Here is a 19,551-nt window from a genome sequence, read left to right as displayed (position 1 = left end):
AGGTTTTCTGAGCTGGACAGATGTGACTAAGATAATCCTGAGTGTTTCAAGTACATGCTAGAGAAGTGGAAATACAGGAAGAAATTGTTTTCACAGGGTAGGTATTTGTTCAGCTTTCAATTGGAAGTCTATAATTTCCTCACTGATTAATTTATATTAAAAGTCAAAGTTTATAACATGGCTTAGATTAGGTGGGATCCAGGAAAGTAGATGGGGTCTATGCAAGAGAAGCCCAAGTGCACACAGTGAGTTTAGCAATTGGGGTGTTTCTGTGTCTTCTGGCTTGTTTTGTGTCCTTGATTCAAAGCTGGACTGTAGTCTTCAGGGATTTAAATGTACCTCCCCCTCTTTTGAGTGGAAACCACTGTAAATGAGTATTTCTGTTAGTGCCTGTTAGCTATGAAGAGTCACCACTGTAAAACAGACCATCTTCAGAAGTCTGGGGAGAGTAGGGCTCTATCAAATGTTCATATAGTAAATGAGCAGTGACATTTTCCTGCAGCAAACTTGGCTCTGAGGCATGTGTTGGCTTTCCCTCAAGAAAGAAGTAGGAAAAGAGAAAGAGGGGGACAAAGAAACCACCTTGATTGGGGGCAGGTTGTAAAAGGAGGAAAAACATAAACATGATGGCAAGGGAGCTCTATGGTGTGGTAGTAGAATAAGTAGTTTAACTGCTCTTCTGTGTTCCTGTAGCCTTGCTGCCCTGGTGGCAGTGGGAAGTAGAGCAGGTATCCTCGGTGCTGAACTCGGATGGGTACCAGAACATGGTGGAGCTAAGGCAGCTTATCTTAAGCAGGAGGAAACAGGCAGGAGTCAGGTGAAGGGCAAGACTCTGAGTACTAAAGCAAGATGTGTAAATTGTGGTTCTGATTGCCACAGTATGAGCAAGTTCAGAAGGAGACCACACAGGAGTTAATGAGGTTTGGTTGTGACTGGGCAGTTTAATGTGGATGCAATCTGGATACTGAATATCAGCAACTGGGAAGATACCACAAGGAAAAGGCTGACAGCATTCACTGTGCTCTATCTCTGGGTGCTGTGTTGAAGATAGGATGTGGGGCAAGATGAGCTTGCAGTATGAGGTTGTCTCTAGTGATCCTTTTGCATTTCCTGGCCCACAGCTTGTCCTCCTTTGCAGGATTTCCATGTTCCTAGCGTAGTGGGAACTTTCAGGGTGGCCTATTGTGTAGCTGGTGAATTCATAATATCCACTGGATAAACATCTACAGCATCTTGTCAAATGAGGCTACAGTAAGCAACTGCAGAATATCCACTGCCATTTGTGGCTCAGGGATTGAGGGTTCTGCTTTTGCTGCTTTTCCTGCAGTTTCCACACATGGGACACTTGAGCAAGTCATGCTAATTTTTATTTTTGCTTGTGACTGGCTAGAGAGGTGTGGGTAATCAAGCATGCAAGTTCAGATGCCAGCTGTGTCACTCTTGTCTGTTTACCCTGGGGGTTCATTAATCTTTCTTGTCAGAAAAATCTTTGTATGTGCCTGATGCCCTGAATAGTTGTGTTTGGCTGTTTCAAAGGTGATCCTCCTGCCTGCTGGATGTGCTTCGGTTTGGGACGATAAACGCTTGCTTTTTTTCCCTCCCCCTCCTTCTACATGCTGCTTTTTACTGTCAGCATTCCTTTGCCTTTATCTGTGCGCTCTTGAGGATGTCCATATAAAGTTGCTACATGGAATTTTTATTGGCCAGCTTGGCTTAATAATCAAACAGTTTGCAGGCTGGTTCTGTCCAGTGCTGTGTGGATCCATTCTGAAAAAGAGGAGTCTCAGTTGTTTGTTTTTGTTTTTTTTATCTTTCCACAGACTTTTGTAGGGGTTATATTGCTTAGTCGAAGGTTAGGGTTTAATTAATTGCTGGAAAGGCAAGCAGACTACTTTGCTAGATTAAGTAAGGCCTGAGTCATATCAGCCTGGAACATCAGCATCCTAATTGGAAATTAGTGTATCGTGTCAGTGTATTGTGCAGAAAACCACAAAATGCATAGTGCAAGTGGCCCTTGAAACGTAACACCAAAACAAGGAAAAGCAAGAACGATATTTTAGTTGTGTAGCAGGTACTTTTTGAACAAAACGTAACTTCAAGCTCACAATGGTGATAATCTTTTTTAACCAGAAATTACCTAGAATTCCTGATGGCTGACCAAATTCCATGGAGATCAGTAAGCTGTTAAAACTTGTACCTTTTGAGCAGGTTAAAGCATTCCTGTGTTGAACTAAATTATTTTTCATCTGTAGTAAATTGTTGACTTTCAGTTCTTTTGTCCCCAAATTAAGTGGTCATACCTGCATTTGATGTGCATTAATTACCAGAATACAAATTAAAAAAACTCAGCAGTCTATAAATCCTCCTTCAGATAGATGCAATTTCTTTATGAATTACCAACCAGAAACTTTCTGAACCTGAATGGTTACTACTTTGCTGGATACTACTCTTGTTTGTAAAGCAAGTTGCTCAAACTCTCATTTAGGAGGAGATTGCATAAATTTGCTGTTGCTCAGGGAATGTCTCTTTAAAATACAAATTGAAGTATATCATCACCCACCCAGGTTTTTACTGGTGCCCCTGAAGCTTTCAATGAAGATGGGAGACAAATTGCGTCTCAGGAATTTACTGTGGTTTTCTAAATACTTATTGCTGTTCTGTTCTTTGCCTAAGGTAGAAAAGGAGGGCTGTGGTGAGTGAGGGGAGCACTGGGTGGTACGGACATGCAGAGGCTGCTTTGGCATCAGCTGTGCTGGGAATTTGCTTGCAGAGTGTTTTCTTCATTTCAGGTGGTGACAGATGCTTTAGGTGCCCCATGTGTCCAGTATTACACCATGGCCAGTGGCCAGGCTGTGGTGAAGTGATCTCAAACCTGTGTTGCCTATGGTGGTGCAGCTGTGGCCAGTGTTGAGGGTGTGGTAGGAAAAGGTTTCAGCGCGTGGCTGGCCTTTAGCACTGGGTGATGACTATCATCCTGCTAAAGGGGGACTGATCTAATGCAGCCACCACTGCCCTCCATTGCCACAATTGTTTTTTTCAGGCTCTTTCTTCCATCTGAGCCCACTGGATGTTGAACCCATGTCAGCTGAGGACCAGATATTTCCCAGGTTCTGGACCTGGGCCATTCAATCAAATCACTGCAGAGTTTCAGCATTGGTACCCTCTGCCCCTGTCTCCAGCTTTTACCACCAAGTATTGACTTGGAAGGTTGTAGTCTGATCTGTATTAATCTGTATTTCCATCTCAGACAGATGGAAAAATTCAGTATGGGAAAACTCTGTATTTCAGCATTATGTTTTGGGCTTAGCTACTTGCAGTCTGTCTTGGGAACTGGAAATATGGATTGCTTTAGTCACACTTGCTGACATGCTTCTTTACAGATTTAGATACCTGACTAAGAATGATTTATTACTGATTTAGTTTTAGCAGAAAATTGTCAGTCTGTGCCTGCCAGTGCTGGTGAGTCAGTGATAGAGGATTCATAGATGATCTGTGTATCTGAGCCTTGTGTGAATTCTTTGTCCTCTTTGACGCCAGGGGGAGTTCAGCTTTCTTCAGGTTAGGTTGCTATTGTTCACTTTATTTTACAAAATGATTTTGTTTTCTAATGTCCAAGTGGTCATTCTTTAGGTTTTTTTTTTCCCCTGCAGTTATAATTGCAGGGCTGAGATTGTAATTCACCATTTCAGGAGTTTTGTTGATAGTGATGGTGGAAGACATAGGCTGAACAAGGTTTGGAACATATTTTTCAAGGAAAAGGTATAATCCAAGCAGTTTGGTGCTATAAAAGTACAAGGATCTGAATGCTGTCTATGCTAATGAATTATGTGTACCATGAGCCACGAAGCAATGAATTTGCTGGAAAGCTCTAAGGGGAATAAATTCAAAATCAGTACCAAAAGATTGATACATAAAGGAACTTTGAGGAATTAGGACTGAATTCTCAGTGACAGAGTTTCACAGAGAGGGAAACAAACTGCATGTGTTCTGAAGGTTTACTGGGAGCAGTCTTGTTTGATAATCGTTCTGTGTAGCAACTAGAGTTAAAGATTCTGAGTTCAAGGGGAAAGCAGTTAGCATAAAATACCATTTTGCTTGAGGTTTTTCCTGGCATAAATTGCATTCCAGGGCCTCCATCAGATGACCCATATATCTTTCATCAAACCATTTTATTTCCTCTTTGGCTTTCTGTTTAATATTAACTCTGTCTACACTGCAGTTTCTTTTTTTCTAGGCAGCAGAATGTGTTTCTAGCTCCATCCAAGGTGAATCAGTCCTATCAGGTGGAGGGAGATGTGTAGTGCCTGCTGGCTGCCAGGTTGCAGTACTGTTCATATCCCATTAAGGGGTGGAAGATGCAAAGCTGCAGAGTTTTTGAGTGCTTGATGGTACTGTGAAAGGAACATGGCCAATGTTTTTATGCCCATTATTTTCTGTTGTCTCATTGGAACCACAAATAAGTGAATCGGGCTGACAAAAGAGTAAGAGTGTATCAGTATGTGAAGGTGTCCCAAAAACCTTCTCGTTCCTGAGATATTTGCTGAATGGCTGGCAGTGCTTCTGGTTTGACCATTGCCTTCCTCTGTAGCACAGCTCATACCACTAAATTTCCCTGTCCCTGTAATTGCATGAGTACAGTCATAGATACTGTCTTTTGGGCGCTCATGGTCTCAAAACCTAAATTAATTTTCTGTAATGATTAATTAGCCTCATATTTGCATTGGAATGAACTGTAAGTGCAAGAGTTGCTTGGCTGTGTAAATTGGTTTGAGATGATGAACTGTATCACTCCATAGCTGGTGAAATCTATCCCCAAACTGAACCATTGAGCAGCCAAGTACTTCATAGATAAACAGGTACAGTACTTAAAAGTACATAGTACAACAGACATGGCACTTAGAGACATGGTTTAGTGGTGGACTTGGCAGTCCAAGGTTAATGGTTAGACTTGATCTTTTCTGTAATTCTATGAGAGAAAACACGTTTTTTTTAACCCGACCCTGATTTTTTTATGCTAACGCAAGAGCATGGATTATGTAGGGTAGTATGTACATCTGTCTAAAATTTGCCAAGTGAACAATATTAACATGTATCAGTGGGAATGCTAGAAAGTCTCTTGAGTTAAAGTGTGGAAGACCTCAGTTTCAGGACTGCAGTTTGCAAAATCCACTTTGTTGTCCAGCAGTCTTTAAAGGCAGGTGACTGTTGTCATTTTGTTTTACTCATGTGCAAAGAGATGGGTAAAGATCTATGCATCTTTCCAGTGCTTATTTTGGTACTTCATATGGTTTATTCTCCCCTCTGCCTGTGCCCTAAGCCACTTGCTGGATTTAAGGGTCACTTCCTGTTTGCAAAATTCCTATTAACATCTGTAGGAGTGTTGTGCGAATATTTGGGGATTCAATATGGCCTCTCTTGCCCCCCCCCCTTTTTTTTACTACCTGTCAGCCAGCTGAATAAGCACAGTTATCCATGTGCTCTGTTGATATGTTCTGTACTCATGCAGGTAGGATTCTCAAAAGGGAATCTCCGTGTAACGTAGTGCCTTTCTGATACATCTGCTGTCATAAGTCTTCCATTTCTAGATCTGGATCCAGAAATGTAGTGGATTTGTCTCTGTTGATAGGAGCTGCTTGAAGGGAGATATATCTGCTTTGCAGTTTTCTGCAGAGCCAGTTCTGCAGAGGTACTAGTTGGGCCAGACAACCCAAACTGATCTTCTTGGTGCCCTGTCATACCCTGTACATTTTTCAGGAAAAGAGAGGATAGCAAGAAAACCAAGAAATAAGGTATACATATACTCCATTAATCCTAATGATCTTGTCCTGCATTGGTACTGGCTGCAGGTTTATTGTAAAGACTTGCTATAAAACAATGAGCTTTTGTACTGTTGTAGTAATGCGTGCATAAGGTATTGAGACATCAGTCTCATTTGTCTGCTGTCAGCCTTGGAGAGAGATGTTGTTTCATAAACCAGTTAGCTAATTTCTATTGCACCGGCTAAATTCCTTATTCTGAGGGTGGTCGTGGGGTGCTGGAGTATGAATTCCCTTCCCAGAATTGGTCCTTGCAAATGCTGTAATACCCCACTGCCTCCACACACATATCTAAAGGAGTATTTATGCCCTGAGCAGCAACTTCCCAGGCCTTATGGAACAAATTTTGTATTTCTGGTTCACCAAAACACCTTACAGGCCTGACTGCTCTCTGGAAAAGGGAAGATTTTGCCCAGGTTTCTATCCTCTGCAAAATAGTGCCTAGATGTGTTGTGCCAGCATCTCTTCACACAACGATTGCTTTAGCAGAAGGGACAGACAAAGGCAGTGCTGTCACAGCCGTGTGACATGGGTGGACAACTGCCTTGAACACCTTGGTGACTTTCTGGAGGGTGACCAGAAAAGTGTAGCAGCCCTGGGAGGCAGCTATAATTGATGCCATAATGGAGAGATTTCAGTTGCCAAAAGGCAAACCTTCCCCTCAGATTTCTGCTGTGCTTTAGTGCCTAATGATTACCGGGGCAAATGCATTATGTTAGCAAAAATAAGCTTTCCCTGATCAAACGTATGCTTTATCAGCCACATAAATGCCAGCATGACTCTCTCATTGCTACAACATATTAAACACCTTGGAAATGTTTCCTTAAACTCTAGGTCAGTCTTATGAAATCCGTCTACTTGAGAATAGGAAATTGGGAGAGTTTCAAGATTTAAACACAAAATATGTAAAGGTAAGGAGAAATATAGATTTCTTTTCTTCCTGCTACTACATACAGCCTTTAATGAAGGGCCTGACCTTGCTCACACTAAGACAATGGAAAACACTTTGCCATTGTTTTTAGTGGGAGTAGGGCTGATGAAGTTGTTGAGTGCTAGTTTCACGGGACTGTGCAGCTTGGCTTTGCAGGGCTTCAGGGGAACCTTTATTCTGTTTTGTGATCATGACCCCAGAGTTTCACAGTGAATATTGGGTTCAGGGGAATCCCAAAGTTCAGTGGTGAACATGGTCAAAGCTGCTGAGAGGCAGACTTGTCTCCCTACTTAACCCCAGCAACATACCTGGGCTATTACATGTCACATGGAGGGCCCAGGTGTTTATATCATTCTGCCAGGCAGACTCTGTGTAGCTCCAGTTTACTTTGGTAATGGGCATATTTATGAACATACAGAACTTGATCATTTGGTTTGGGGAAGGATTTTCTTTTTTTGTTTCCCCCACTCCCAAAACAGTTCAAATTCAAAAACTGTGGTCTGGACCTTGGTTCTGGATCCAGCCTTCAATTCTTGACTGTTCTGCCTCAGGATTTCTTTTGAGAGGTGGGGACCAGTTGCAAAATTTGTATTCCAAGCTAGATTTCAAATGTTGTCTAAACTTAGGCAGTTCCCTATTTGTCTTTTGGCCCATTTCAGGTAGTGTGTGGATTGGGATTCCAGTTTTGCAGGTGTTCCCACTGTGGCTTGCTTGCTTCTTGAAGCTAGGGTTTGATTTGGGCATTTCTCAGGTTCATTGGCAAAAATTGCCCACTCATTTGATACGGAAGTCCCCAGCAGGAGTATGGGCTTGAGAAACTGGGATGTTAGGGGTCATTAACTCGTATAAGTGTAGCACTCTGAATATACAAAAGGATATGTTAGTTAGGAGTACTTAGGACTTGTCTGCCCTGGGGATTGCCTTTATTCCAGCCTTTTTTCTCCAGTTATTGACATGGCTGCACCATTGCAGGCCAGCTTGCTGTTACAGATGCTTTCCTATTCTAGACTTGTTTAACTACACGTGGGCAAATCAGTGACTGGCTGTTAATGGCTGGAATCAAGTTTTAATTCCCACTGACAAGGTGTCTGGACATGTCAGCTCCACTGGTGCAGGGACAGGTGAGCTGGCTTCCATGTTTGCTAATCAGAATGGGGTATATTGGGGTTGGGACATGGTACAGACATATTAAATATTACCCCCATATGAGCCTTTTTGAGTGGAGGCAGTATAGTGATGTTTACATGGCATGACACCTAAGATGAGGTGCCTATAGTGCTTCCAGAGTGAATCCCAGAAAGCTGTACAGGGCTGTGTTATGCAGTATAGATGTGCCCTGTGAAGGGGGAAGTGTGTTTCTCTCTCACTCAGGGGTCCCTTAGGAATTGATAAACATGGTGATGGGTCTCTTAGGTGGACCCTCAACTCTCCTCATGAATGGGGGTGAGAAACATAACAGATCAGCTTTTGCTTCTACTCTGGAAAACAGAAGTCATCTCAAGAGAAGGGGCTTCTGGATCACGGTGTTGATATTGCTGTCTTTTCTTAACAGAGCATAATTCGTGTAGTTTTCCACGACCGACGCCTGCAGTACACGGAGCACCAGCAGCTTGAGGGCTGGAGGTGGAGTCGGCCCGGGGACCGCATCCTTGATATAGGTGAGACTATTTCATTACAGTACCTGGGCAGTGTTTGGAAGCTGAATCATGTGTATGGAGTGTTTGCATCTGTGTTTAGTTTTTTTTTTTATATCCTGTCATAGGAATCCTGTATGTCTTTGAGTGGGAAGGAGATCTAGCACCATAGGTCCAAAATAGATATCTCATTGGTGGCTTCACTTTTCACATGCATCTTGTAATTGTAATTGGAAATGCTTTCTCTTCTTGAATTTAATATTTTTAAAATTTTAGGGGTTTTCTTCTACAGATATTCCGCTGTCAGTTGGTATCTTGGATCCCAGGGCTAGCCCAACCCAGTTGAACACTGTTGAATTTCTCTGGGATCCGTCAAAGAGAGCCTCAGCATTCATTCAGGTAAGAGAGAAGTGATATTTCTGGGGTCAATACAGTGGGTGGATATCTTACAAAGACCTGAAGGGTTAGAGTAGCCAGGAGATGAAGGAGAGACAAAGATGTTAATGATAATATACAAACTCACGTGACACTGACGTTGCTTTCCAATTGTGAGTTTTGTCTGGAGGAAACTGTTCATAATCTTGGTTTTGCTTGGTTTCCTCCTTCATGAGTATTTCTCATTCTGAACACCAACCCTGTTTTTAAGCTGTATGAAGGGTTCAAAGGATGCTTTTCCTGATGCCCTGTTTCTTTCTGAACTGCATGTTCTTCTAATTGTTTTGTCCTGAGGAACAGAAATGAAAACATATGAACTCTTCTGCCTTTCTTAGTTTTTTGGGAGGAGCCAAAATGTCATATTCAGGCAATTTCTGAAATTCAGATTTGCACAGGTTCCAACCGTCTCCAGAGATGAGCACAGCTTCTATTTTGCCAGGTACATTGCATCAGCACAGAATTTACTCCACGGAAACATGGAGGAGAGAAGGGGGTGCCTTTCCGGGTGCAAATCGACACCTTTAAGCAGAACGAAAATGGTGAATACACAGAACACTTGCATTCTGCAAGCTGCCAGATCAAAGTATTCAAGGTATGAGGTAGTTTTGGCTTTGTCATCAACTAGATTAAGGCACAGGAACATGCCAAGATTTTAAATTGTGTAGGAGTGATGCAAATAGTGGAGTAAAAGAACAGACTTTTAGCTGGGTGTGCTTAAGATCTTAAACAGGACCGTTGTGCACAAGGTGGCATAAACACTGAACTACACAGCAATTCTAACTGAATTCAAATGATCCAAGTGCTCCACCAAGACCTAGGCCAGTCTGTTGTGCCTCAAACACTATACAAATACTGAGATATTTAGGGTATCCACAGTGTTTTGATGCTCGTAGGCAATCAAGATGTAATGGCATCTCTAGTTTCTTTTATTTAATCCTCCATGAACAGTAAGAGTATATCCTGGAGATCTTAAATACCTTGTAGTTTTGGTGGGGGAGAGGGGTTGTGTTTATGTGGGTTTTGGGGTTTTTTTTTTTGGTGGTGGTTGTTGTTTTTGGTTTTTGTTTGGGTTTTTTTTTGTTTTGTTTTGTTTTGTGGGGCGTGTGTTTGTTTTTTGTTTTGTTGGTTTTTTTTTTCAGCAGAGTTCCTCTCCATGCTACCACGGAGAGATTCAGAGAGAAAGTATCTCTGAAGCTCCTAATTTGGGCATGGTAGACCTGTAGCTACTTAACAACAAACTTTCCATAGGCTTGTTTTCTCAAAGGATCTGCTGCTCCAGTTTTGCTCCTGTGAGCATCTTGTTGTTCCTGGAAAGATCTTTCTTGTTCCTGGAAAGATGGTACAAACACCAGTTGAGATGCATAACTGCTGGGGCTCATGGTCTGAAATGATTGAAATCACATCTCAGGACTGTGGTCAGCCTATTTTAGAATTGCAGTAGTCATGCAGGGTGATGTGTAGAAACAGGAGAGATCCTTGATTAATTTTTTTTTTTTTGTCTAGAAAATACAGATCTGATCTTGTTTCATATGTAAAGTCCCCATCAGTCTTAAGGAAGCTTTTGTGAGCAGATTAGATAAATCTGTTGGCCTTTGTCTCCAAACTTGTAGTACTTGGTGTAAGGGAGAGCCTGTGCTTGTGCTTATAGCCTAAAGGAGCAGACAGAAAACAGAAGACTGACAGGGAAAAAATGGAAAAGAAGACCACCCAAGAGAAGGAGAAGTATCAGCCTTCCTATGAGACAACTATTCTCACAGAGGTAAAGCATTTTAGACACGTTGTACTACATCATGTTGGGAGATAAATTTGAGAGAAAGCATCATCTAACTGAGCCCTGGAGATTGTCTTGTGGAAACATGTATGCTCAAATGTGATGGAAATTGAGAGCAGAGTGAAATTATAAAATGACTCTCACTGTTGAAATTTATGAAAGATGCCAAAACTTCTTATGTTTCGGGGTATAAACCAACACTTAACAGCCTAGCTTTAAAAGAAATTATTTTCTCAATAGTCTTCTGTGCTCCTGGACACTTGTCATGGCCCTCAGGTGCCAGTTGTAAGAGGTATTTTTTTTATTTTTTTTTTTAACTGTCTGGCAAAAGTTCGTGTCAGTGATGGGGCACTTGAGCAGATGAATAGACCTGTCTGATGAAATAATTAATATGTTTTTCTGTGAATGTGCCTATGAAGCTACTGTTACATACAACATCTGAGAAGATTCTGGGTTTTACTCTAGGAGTATCTTGAATGTATTATTTTCTGATGCATCTGGTGTAGAGTTGTATGTGTTTCTACCCCTCCCTGTCATTACTAAGATTTATGTATAAATTTACCCTAGGCTGCAGAATTACTAAGCAACAGGGCTCATGGAAGGCATTTAAAAGTGCAGTTCGGTCTCCCTATGGGAACGTCTTGTCATTAGGTTTAGTTCTTGGTTTTTTTTGAAGTGGCTTGCTGGACTTTCAAAAATTATGTTAATTTATTTTTAATTTAAATCAACTTCCTGTTTGTGAGATCCAGTCCCTCCCACTCAATTTTCCTCACGTTGCCAGGAGCAACCAGCATGTTTCCTAATTGATAGACCTAATTCTATTGAGTTGGCAGGTCCCAAACTCTCCTATGAGCTCTGCTGCACTTTGACATATTGCATGGGGAAATGTGAGTTGCCAAAGAGTTAAATATTTGCCAGTGCTTGTGGAGATGATAAAGCATTTGCTAGTGTTTGTGGAGATGATAAAGCTGCAAAGCTACACTTGTTGTCTTTTTATCATTGCAAACAAGGATACTACAGAGCATTTTCTTGAGCTCTTGATGGCAGGGGGCTCCAAAGGGGTAGATTCTCCTACTGATTACACTGGCTTAAATTCAGAACAGTCACCAATTCTAGCTGGGTTACTCTGGTTTTATACTACTGTAATGGAATGTGGAGTCTGACCTATATTTGTGAAGGCTTTTAGTAGCTCTGTGTCTGTCTGTCTGTTTCTCCATGTAATATCCATTTATGACTGGAGCTATTTGACTGATCGCCAGAGGCTTTAGCAGGCTGGTAAGGATTCTGCTTTTTCACTGGTATAAACCTGAAGCAATGCCACTGGACCGTATTTGTCACTCTTGCCTGGATTTAATTAGGGATTTATAATTGAGACCAGGGGTATTTCTGTATCATTGCTGCCTCCAGTCTGAGTTGACTTACTGGCGTTGCTCTGACTTACAGCTGTGCACACTTTGGCCCAGTGTTATTTGGGGACAGGCTTTGTGAAATGGGAGAAAGAAATGTGGAATGCACAACTGGAATCAATCTGGCCCCCTGACAGCCCGCTTGGAGAGCAGTGTAGAAAATCCATGGCCCATCTCCTCCTCCCAGCAGGAGTGATGAGCTGAAGTTAGTGGCGTGGCAACAGCATGAATGTGGTATTAGAGGAGAATCGAATCCTTTATTTCCATCCTTATGAAAGTATCCCTGCTGCCCTTCTTCCAACAGTGCTCTCCCTGGCCAGATGTGCCTTATCAAATGAACAATGCTCCATCTCCAAGCTACAACAGTTCTCCCAACAGCTTCAACCTCGGAGATGGGTATGTAACAAATAAATGCTTTATCTTTCCTATTGATGTGGTAGCCTTTGGGTGCATAAGCTTTGTGTGTCCATGCATTTCATACCCTGGAAGAAGAGGTCAAGGACCACCCTTTCTAGGAAGGGGGAAAGTATGTCCCTAAAGCCTTTTAAGACCTTTCGTCCAGGAATTCCCTGTAATTTGTATGTCCACTGTTTATGTAGTGACTGTAAGGTGAGCATCAGAGGACCACCAGGGCAATTCCTGGTGAGAACACACCATACCCTGTACCAATTCCCAGTATCTTCTTGCAAGCTTGTTAGAGGCTTTCAGCACCTCCTTAGAGTTGTCATTTCTTCCTTACCTTCTATCTTGAGGTGGTTTGGGGTGCTGAATTCCCAGGTGAATGGGATGTAGAGAAATCCTGCCTGGGGCAAAACAGCCTGGGGTTTGAGAAGCCATTTCAGACCAAAGGACTGGTGGAGGCATGTTTAATTCATTAATATAGCCATCATAAAGAAACGGTTCTAGTAATCCTGAAATGCCTGAGATGATAACTGATGTCAGAAATGTACAGCAGGGTCCTTCAGTACTTCTGAGTCCTCCCTGCAGCATACTTTCCCCTAGGAATTTGGCATAGACCTTTCTTTTTATTCTGGTAGAACTCTGCCAACTGACTGCCTTCCCACACAGTTTATTAATCAATCCATGTTGTATCACAACTTTTCAATCAGTGGCCTCAACCTATGAATAAGGAGAAACATTGAAATTACAAAATTTTGAGTTAGTAGAGAGATTTGTTGAGCATTTTCTTCCAGTTATAGATTATTAGCTCTTTGATAAAATCCTTGACACGTTTAGAAGTCCTGTCTATGTTTAGGAGGATTTAGTAGAAATGTGGTTTTGTATAATATCATTAAATTGCTATTTACTGTGTTTAAAATAATGCTAGGGTTGAATTATAAGGTCCTTTATTCAATTTTTGTGAAGAATGACTATTAGGTTATTTCTGGCTCATAGAAATTTTGAGTTCAACTACCCTGTAGGTTACAATTTCCTTGCTTAGTTATGTCACATTAGTGAGTCACCAGTATACAAAAGCTTGAAAGAGATCAGTAAATGTGAGTTTTTCCTCTGTGTTGAGTGTTGAGTAGGACCTCAACTGACCAACAAAAGGCTCAAGCAGAAAAAGTTTTTTTATTCTTTTCTTGGTCCAGATTTTGGACACCTTTTTAAAAACCTGATAGAGAAAGAAAGCCAAATTGGTGTGTAACTTGTGAAAGTTGAGTCAAATAGAGGAGAAGGGGAAGAGAATGGACACTGCAATGTAGAATTTAAAGTAATGTGTTTTTTTTTTTTCTCTTTCAACTTTTATATAATTTCTTTTAGCAACAGTTCTCCAACCCACCAAATGGAGCTCCTGCCTCCCAGCAATGATGTAAGTACTTGAGATCATGTTAATGTGGTGCTTTTCTCTTTTAGGACACTGGTGAACAGTTCATTTCAAGACCTTCTTATTCTTTTTGCAATGTAGCATCTCCTTCCTTCTGCTTCTATTCAAGATGCCCAGCACTGGCTTCATCGTAATAGGTTCTCTCCATTCTGTAGACTCTTCTCAAGTTTTTCGGGTGAGTTTAAACAGTCCAATTATTTTGGTTTTTGTTCTCTTTTGTAAAAGTGCAGCTCATGCTTCGTATCAGTAGCATCTGCTGCTGGCCACTGTTGATGGGAGCACTGGTCTGATCCAGTGTGGTTGTTCTTTTGTTCTTAGAGTAATTAGCGTTTGTCAGAACAGTTTGTAGACATACAGAATAGGTAAAGATGGAAGAGAATGAATTAAAATGGAAGGGAATTCTTGAGTTCATTAAGTGCAACCGTCTGCTTGAAGCAAGTCCAGGACCTTGTGGAGTTGCCTTTGAGTTATCTCCAAGGTTGGAAATTCCACAGTCTTTTTAAACAACCTCTTCAAATACTTAACTACCCTCACAGTGAAAATGGTTTTTCTTATATCTAATCAGCATTTTCCATCTTCTGTCTGCTCTCTCATCCTGTCCCTGTGCACGTTTTGAGAAATCTGTTTTCATCTTTCATGTACCCTCCCATTAGGTTGTTGTACAAACCAGAAGGATGGTGGAAGGGGCAATTGTTAGAGATGTTGAAACCACGAGGAGCCTCTCTCTGACTTGCAACATGATTAAATAACCCGGTGAACGTGACAGTTAGAGAAAATTGGGTCATTTAACGGCCAGTTAAATATCTAGCTTGTTTCTGAGTTGGCTAGAATATTTTCCAGTGTAGCACTGCTCTTTTGGCAGCTTCTAGCTTTCTGTTTCACAAGGACTGATCTGAAGTGTACACCTCTCTGAATTTGCAACTTCTCTATGCAAACCAGCTGGTTGAGTTTTGTGGATTCTCTCCCCCTGCCCTTTCCTGCTGCCCATACACACAGTTTGGATACTAAGATTTGCTTAACTTCTGAAAAAAAATCAATTTGAAATATGTAGGTGCCGACTTACTGAAGATGTCCAAAGAAGATTTTGTTCAAATCTGTGGACCTGCTGATGGAATTCGGCTCTTTAATGCAATTAAAGGAAGGTTTGTACTATTTCCTGCCTATTTTTTTTTTTTTGACAGCATCCCTTGGTAATTTCAGTGTTAACTAGAAGTTAATCCTGGAGCTGTAGCATTTAGACTTCCTTTTAATACTTCAGAGAGTTTGTCTCAGAGGCTGGAGATCACAATGGTATTCAAATCCAAGCATAGCTCAGAAATTTTGCCAATATATAAAGCTGCATAATGTGGATCTTCAATGGTTTATTTGCTACCAGCTGATAGCTTACATCCATTTCCTGAGAGACACAGTCTACAATACCCTATGTTAAATCTCCATTAGAGGTAACAGACAACAAAACAATGAACCCCTGGAGCCTCAAGTGACTCTTAAACGTACTTTCATTGCAGTAACCTCAGAAATTCTACAGCTGAGCAGGATTTAAATCAGTAGAGGCAGGTGTGATGAACTGCTTGACAACTGCTGTAAACTGTTTAGTCTTATCTGATCCTGAAAAGATTAAGGTGCTCTGCACTACCTCCCAGGGGTCTCTTAATAGATGTCCTAAGACATGTAGTCGCCAGCATCAAGACTGTCCCTTAGTTTGTTATTTATGCACAGCCTGAATGATTCTATCTCTCATTGTTTGGTAGCTGACTTGAAACAATTTTACATCTTACTGCTGTTTTTTATTAATCCATAGAAATGTAAGGCCCAAGATGACAATTTATGTCTGTCAAGAACCAGAGCAAAACAGGTCCCATCTCCACCAAAAAAGAGACAATGGAGATGGCAGTCTTTGTGGTAAGTTTTTACGTATGGATCTCATTAAACACTTACCTGGTAAGAATGCTGCTTTCTGCCTGAGGTCCTGTGTGGGACACTGTAGTGTCCTGAAGAGTTTGAAGAGGTCCTGTTTATCCCACTTCTGCCACTTTGGTTATAGTTCCAGGTCTGCAAATTCCAACTGATACCATCTGTCTGGGGAACAGACCCAACTTACAACCTAGCTGCAGAATGCCACAGCAAAATCTTTTATTCAGTTATTAGTAGGGAAAACAGCATTTTAAAAAAATATCCTTCTGTCCACAATTTACTTCAGATTATGTCTTGTCTGAAAAAATTCCAGGAAGTGGAAGGTCACTAGGCCCTAAAGTGAGGTTCTAATTCGTGAAAGTTCAAAGCTTTTGGGGACTTGTCATGACTCATGGCATGATGTACAATCAAATGAGAATAGAGATTGTCCTTAATTCTTGCACTTAGTAATAACCAGGCATAACTTTCCTACCTGGTTCTTATAATTTGGTTTGGATTTATAAAACAATACTGTCACCTGTAGTTACCTTATACATTGTATGCTTTAGTTTGTGCCTATGGGATTAGTGGATGGCATCTAATAAAATACTGCTTTTGTGTTACATAGTATCATAAGTTTGACATATTTTTTTAAAAATGTCAAAATCAGTAGAAGTAGATTATCAAAAAATATTAGCATCTTTATGAGAGGGCTTTTTTAGTGCCCCATGATGCATGTTGTCATTAGTACCTGTGTTTTCCTCTAGGTAAAAGTTGTGTATTCTTTAATTGCCTGCTGCATCCAAGTACTGGGGTTTTTTTCTGCATCAGGCTAGATATTTTAAAGGAACAAAGCTTGTTTATCTACTGTCAAGTTTTGAACCTTCATTTTAAACCCATTTGATTGTTGAAGCTGAGAATCTTGGTACAATCTGTATGTGCTGTTCTGTAAGTACTTTCAATTTGTTGCAGTATATCATGCAATCTTCTTAGAAGAATTGACCACGCTGGAATTAATGGAGAAGATTGCAAACTTGTACAGCATTTCTCCACAGCAGATAAACCGGATCTATCGGCAGGGACCCACAGGGATCCATGTATTGGTGAGCAATGAGGTAAGGGGTTAATGCAAACTTTGTTGGAGCTGTAACAATTGTCTGACTTCTTGATGCTAGAATGAACTTTCAGATTATGGAATGCATCTTCAAGCATTGCAAAGTTACTAATCCCAGCAAGTTAAAGCAAATACTTAGAGCGGATCAGTCATGCGTAGCATTGATTTTGGTGTGGTTTCAAGACCTTTGCTTTGTAAAAGAGGTTGGGTTTTTTGTTTGGTTTTTTTTTTAAACAAAACAAAACAGAATAAAATTGCTCATTTGTTGCTCTCTACAACTACCTTAAAGGAGATTGTAGCAAGGTGGGGCCGAGTCTCTTCTCTCAAGTAACAAGAGACAGGATTAGAGGAAATGGCATCAAGTTACACCAGGGCAAGTTTAGATTGCATATTAGGAAAAAATCTGTTCACTAAAAGAGTTGTCAAGCATTTGAACAGGCTGTCCAGGGAGGTGGCTGAGTCACCCTCCCTGGGGCTGTTAAAGATGTGTAGACATGGCACTTATGGACATGGTCTAGTGGTGCACTTGCTGGCACCATTAGATGTCTAGGTCAACATTTGGGCTTGATGATCTTAGAGGTTTTTTCCAACCTGAATGATTCTATGCATATCTTTTCATTTTTACTACTTACACAAATTTTGAAGTGAGGATCTAAAGTAAGAACAACCTTTAAAATTAAATAATTAAGTTTCTTAAGGCAAGTTTGAAAATCTGTAGGGCAATTAGTATTACATCTTGGCCAGCAATTACAGCCACTGGGTCAGTCAGTGCCATATAAGTGCATGCTATAATTTAATGGACCTCTGCTAGCTGTTTGTGTCCCATTATAGGATGGCTTAATGTAGTCCATTCCATTAGCTTGGAGGTTAATAGTGAGTTGCCCTTCTTCCTCTTTTCCCCCTACTAAATTACTTACTCATTCATGCACCAGAATCACTTAAGGAACTTCATTTATAAGAAGCATTGTTAAAACAAATGAAGCAGAGCATAGGTCTCAACTGGAGCCTAAACTGAAGGCTGTAATGCTTATTCCTGAAGTCTCCTTGCTATTCCAGCCTGATTTAATCTGAAACTTTGATGCTTTATGAATGCAAAGTGCTTGGAGGCAACACTTGGTAGGGGAATTGCATGAACTAGCTTGGATATAAGGCTTAAAGTATTTGTTTAAGTCAATTATTAACAATGTCTATGGCTTTTTAAATATTTTTTCTTGTTTTAGTACTGTAGCAGCAAGAGTGAGGCACTCTGTGAGTGTACTTCATGCATCGTTAGGCAGAAAAACACAAACTGGCCAGTGAAGTTTGATTTGCAGGAGCAGGGTCTGGATGTTAAACCCAAAAGAGAATAGAGGGATTAGTCTAAGTTGAAAACGGTATTTTGGTGTGAGAACTTATAGCTGGAAAGTGCACTGCTTGAATGCTCTTCAGTATCTAGCAGAAGGCTTTTTCTTAAAGCTGGATTTTATGAGCTCATCAGACAGGATCTGGTCACATCTCCCTCCTTTCAAGTTGTGTCCAGCATCTGCTTCAACTGTATGAGACACCTCCTGAAGGTAGTTCAAGTCCTCTGTCCCACGTAACTACTCTAAGATGGGAGGAACTGTTGACTAAGGATGAAGCTTAAATGGGCTTTTCATGTTGGATCTGAAGTCATCTGAATTTCTTAACTCACCTCTTTATTTAGAGATGTCTCTAGAACCTGCACCTGTTCTGAAAATCCAGTTGTTTCTCATGAATAACTCAAATAGCTTTAGGTTCTAATCTTTCTTCCCGTGATTTGCCTTGCCTCTTATGGTAGTTTCACTAAGATTCCTGTTCCGTGATGAAATACAAACAAGTAAATGGCTCCTCCAAGCACAGCATCTGTACTAATGTCTGGTCAAAGTAACCAGATGGACACTGCTGAGATGGCTTTTCAGTTGCAATTCCTTTATCCAGCAAGGAGGCCATTTCCTGGGGCTTACCCACCTCTACATGTTACTTAAATGCTAATGTAAGCTCAGCTGAGCTCCATAGTTTAGCTGAATGTGTAATTACCACTGTTAGATCTTAGGAAAGAGTCTGTCTTCATCCAGTCTGAACTAGAACAGCTTCACTGAAGGCAATTAAGAGCATGATCTTTAATAGAATAACTGGAGTGGTATAAGAACCTGCAGGATCAAGAGCTGCTTCAGGCAAGCACTTCTAGCATGAGCTTCTCTTAAACACACTAGCAACCTTAATTAATCAGCCATGTACTTTAATAATCTCATGGGCAGGGTTACTCAGGACTGTGTAGGACTAGACACCAAATGCTGTTTGATACCCCTCCTCCAAGTCTATACTGATACTGAAAGAAACTTGAATTTAATTGCTAAAAATATGTTGTGTTGGCTTTTTTGCTTCTGCCCTTCAGATGGTGCAAAACTTCCAAGATGAATCTTGTTTTGTTATCAGCACATTAAAAGGTATGTATTGCTGCTGCTATTACCTGTGGCTCTAAAGATAATTCATGCTTTCAATTGCACTAAATGTTATCACAAACTCAGTGCTGTTATCCTGAAAAGATAATCTAATTTAGTGTAAGTCAAGGTCTTGACTGCATTATGATAGACTGATTGATCTTATGCTTTCCTCTCAGTTAGTGTTATAAAAATTTCATAAATTCATTGATACCACTGACATAAATAAGCAGAAAAACTTATAGTAAAATTATAAAAGGTGACAGTATGTGGGGGTTTTAA

General features: G+C 40.8%; 1 protein-coding gene across 2 annotated transcripts in view; it reads left to right on the top strand.

The window, feature by feature from the left end:
* TFCP2L1 (transcription factor CP2-like 1) overlaps positions 1 to 19,551 on the top strand; it is a 37,184-nt gene that overhangs the window by 11,586 nt on the left and 6,047 nt on the right. Inside the window, exons 3-14 of one of the 2 annotated variants that reach the window (XM_017823541.1) lie at positions 6,651 to 6,727; positions 8,300 to 8,405; positions 8,674 to 8,780; positions 9,256 to 9,408; positions 10,465 to 10,575; positions 12,298 to 12,389; positions 13,758 to 13,806; positions 13,903 to 13,996; positions 14,873 to 14,963; positions 15,623 to 15,723; positions 16,687 to 16,829; positions 19,224 to 19,275. In XM_017823541.1, coding sequence (XP_017679030.1) covers positions 6,651 to 6,727; positions 8,300 to 8,405; positions 8,674 to 8,780; positions 9,256 to 9,408; positions 10,465 to 10,575; positions 12,298 to 12,389; positions 13,758 to 13,806; positions 13,903 to 13,996; positions 14,873 to 14,963; positions 15,623 to 15,723; positions 16,687 to 16,829; positions 19,224 to 19,275 — 1,176 coding nt within the window. Of the gene's footprint in view, positions 1 to 6,650; positions 6,728 to 7,745; positions 7,869 to 8,299; positions 8,406 to 8,673; positions 8,781 to 9,255; positions 9,409 to 10,464; positions 10,576 to 12,297; positions 12,390 to 13,757; positions 13,807 to 13,902; positions 13,997 to 14,872; positions 14,964 to 15,622; positions 15,724 to 16,686; positions 16,830 to 19,223; positions 19,276 to 19,551 lie in introns of those variants that run through there. The other variant, XM_017823543.1, reaches the window with a different exon arrangement.

Source organism: Lepidothrix coronata, unplaced genomic scaffold, assembly GCF_001604755.1.
Source record: "Lepidothrix coronata isolate B3197 unplaced genomic scaffold, Lepidothrix_coronata-1.0 Scaffold103, whole genome shotgun sequence".
Lineage (NCBI taxonomy): Eukaryota > Metazoa > Chordata > Aves > Passeriformes > Pipridae > Lepidothrix > Lepidothrix coronata.
Note: the sequence above shows the minus strand (reverse complement) of the source record. Positions and strands in the feature narration are given on the sequence as shown.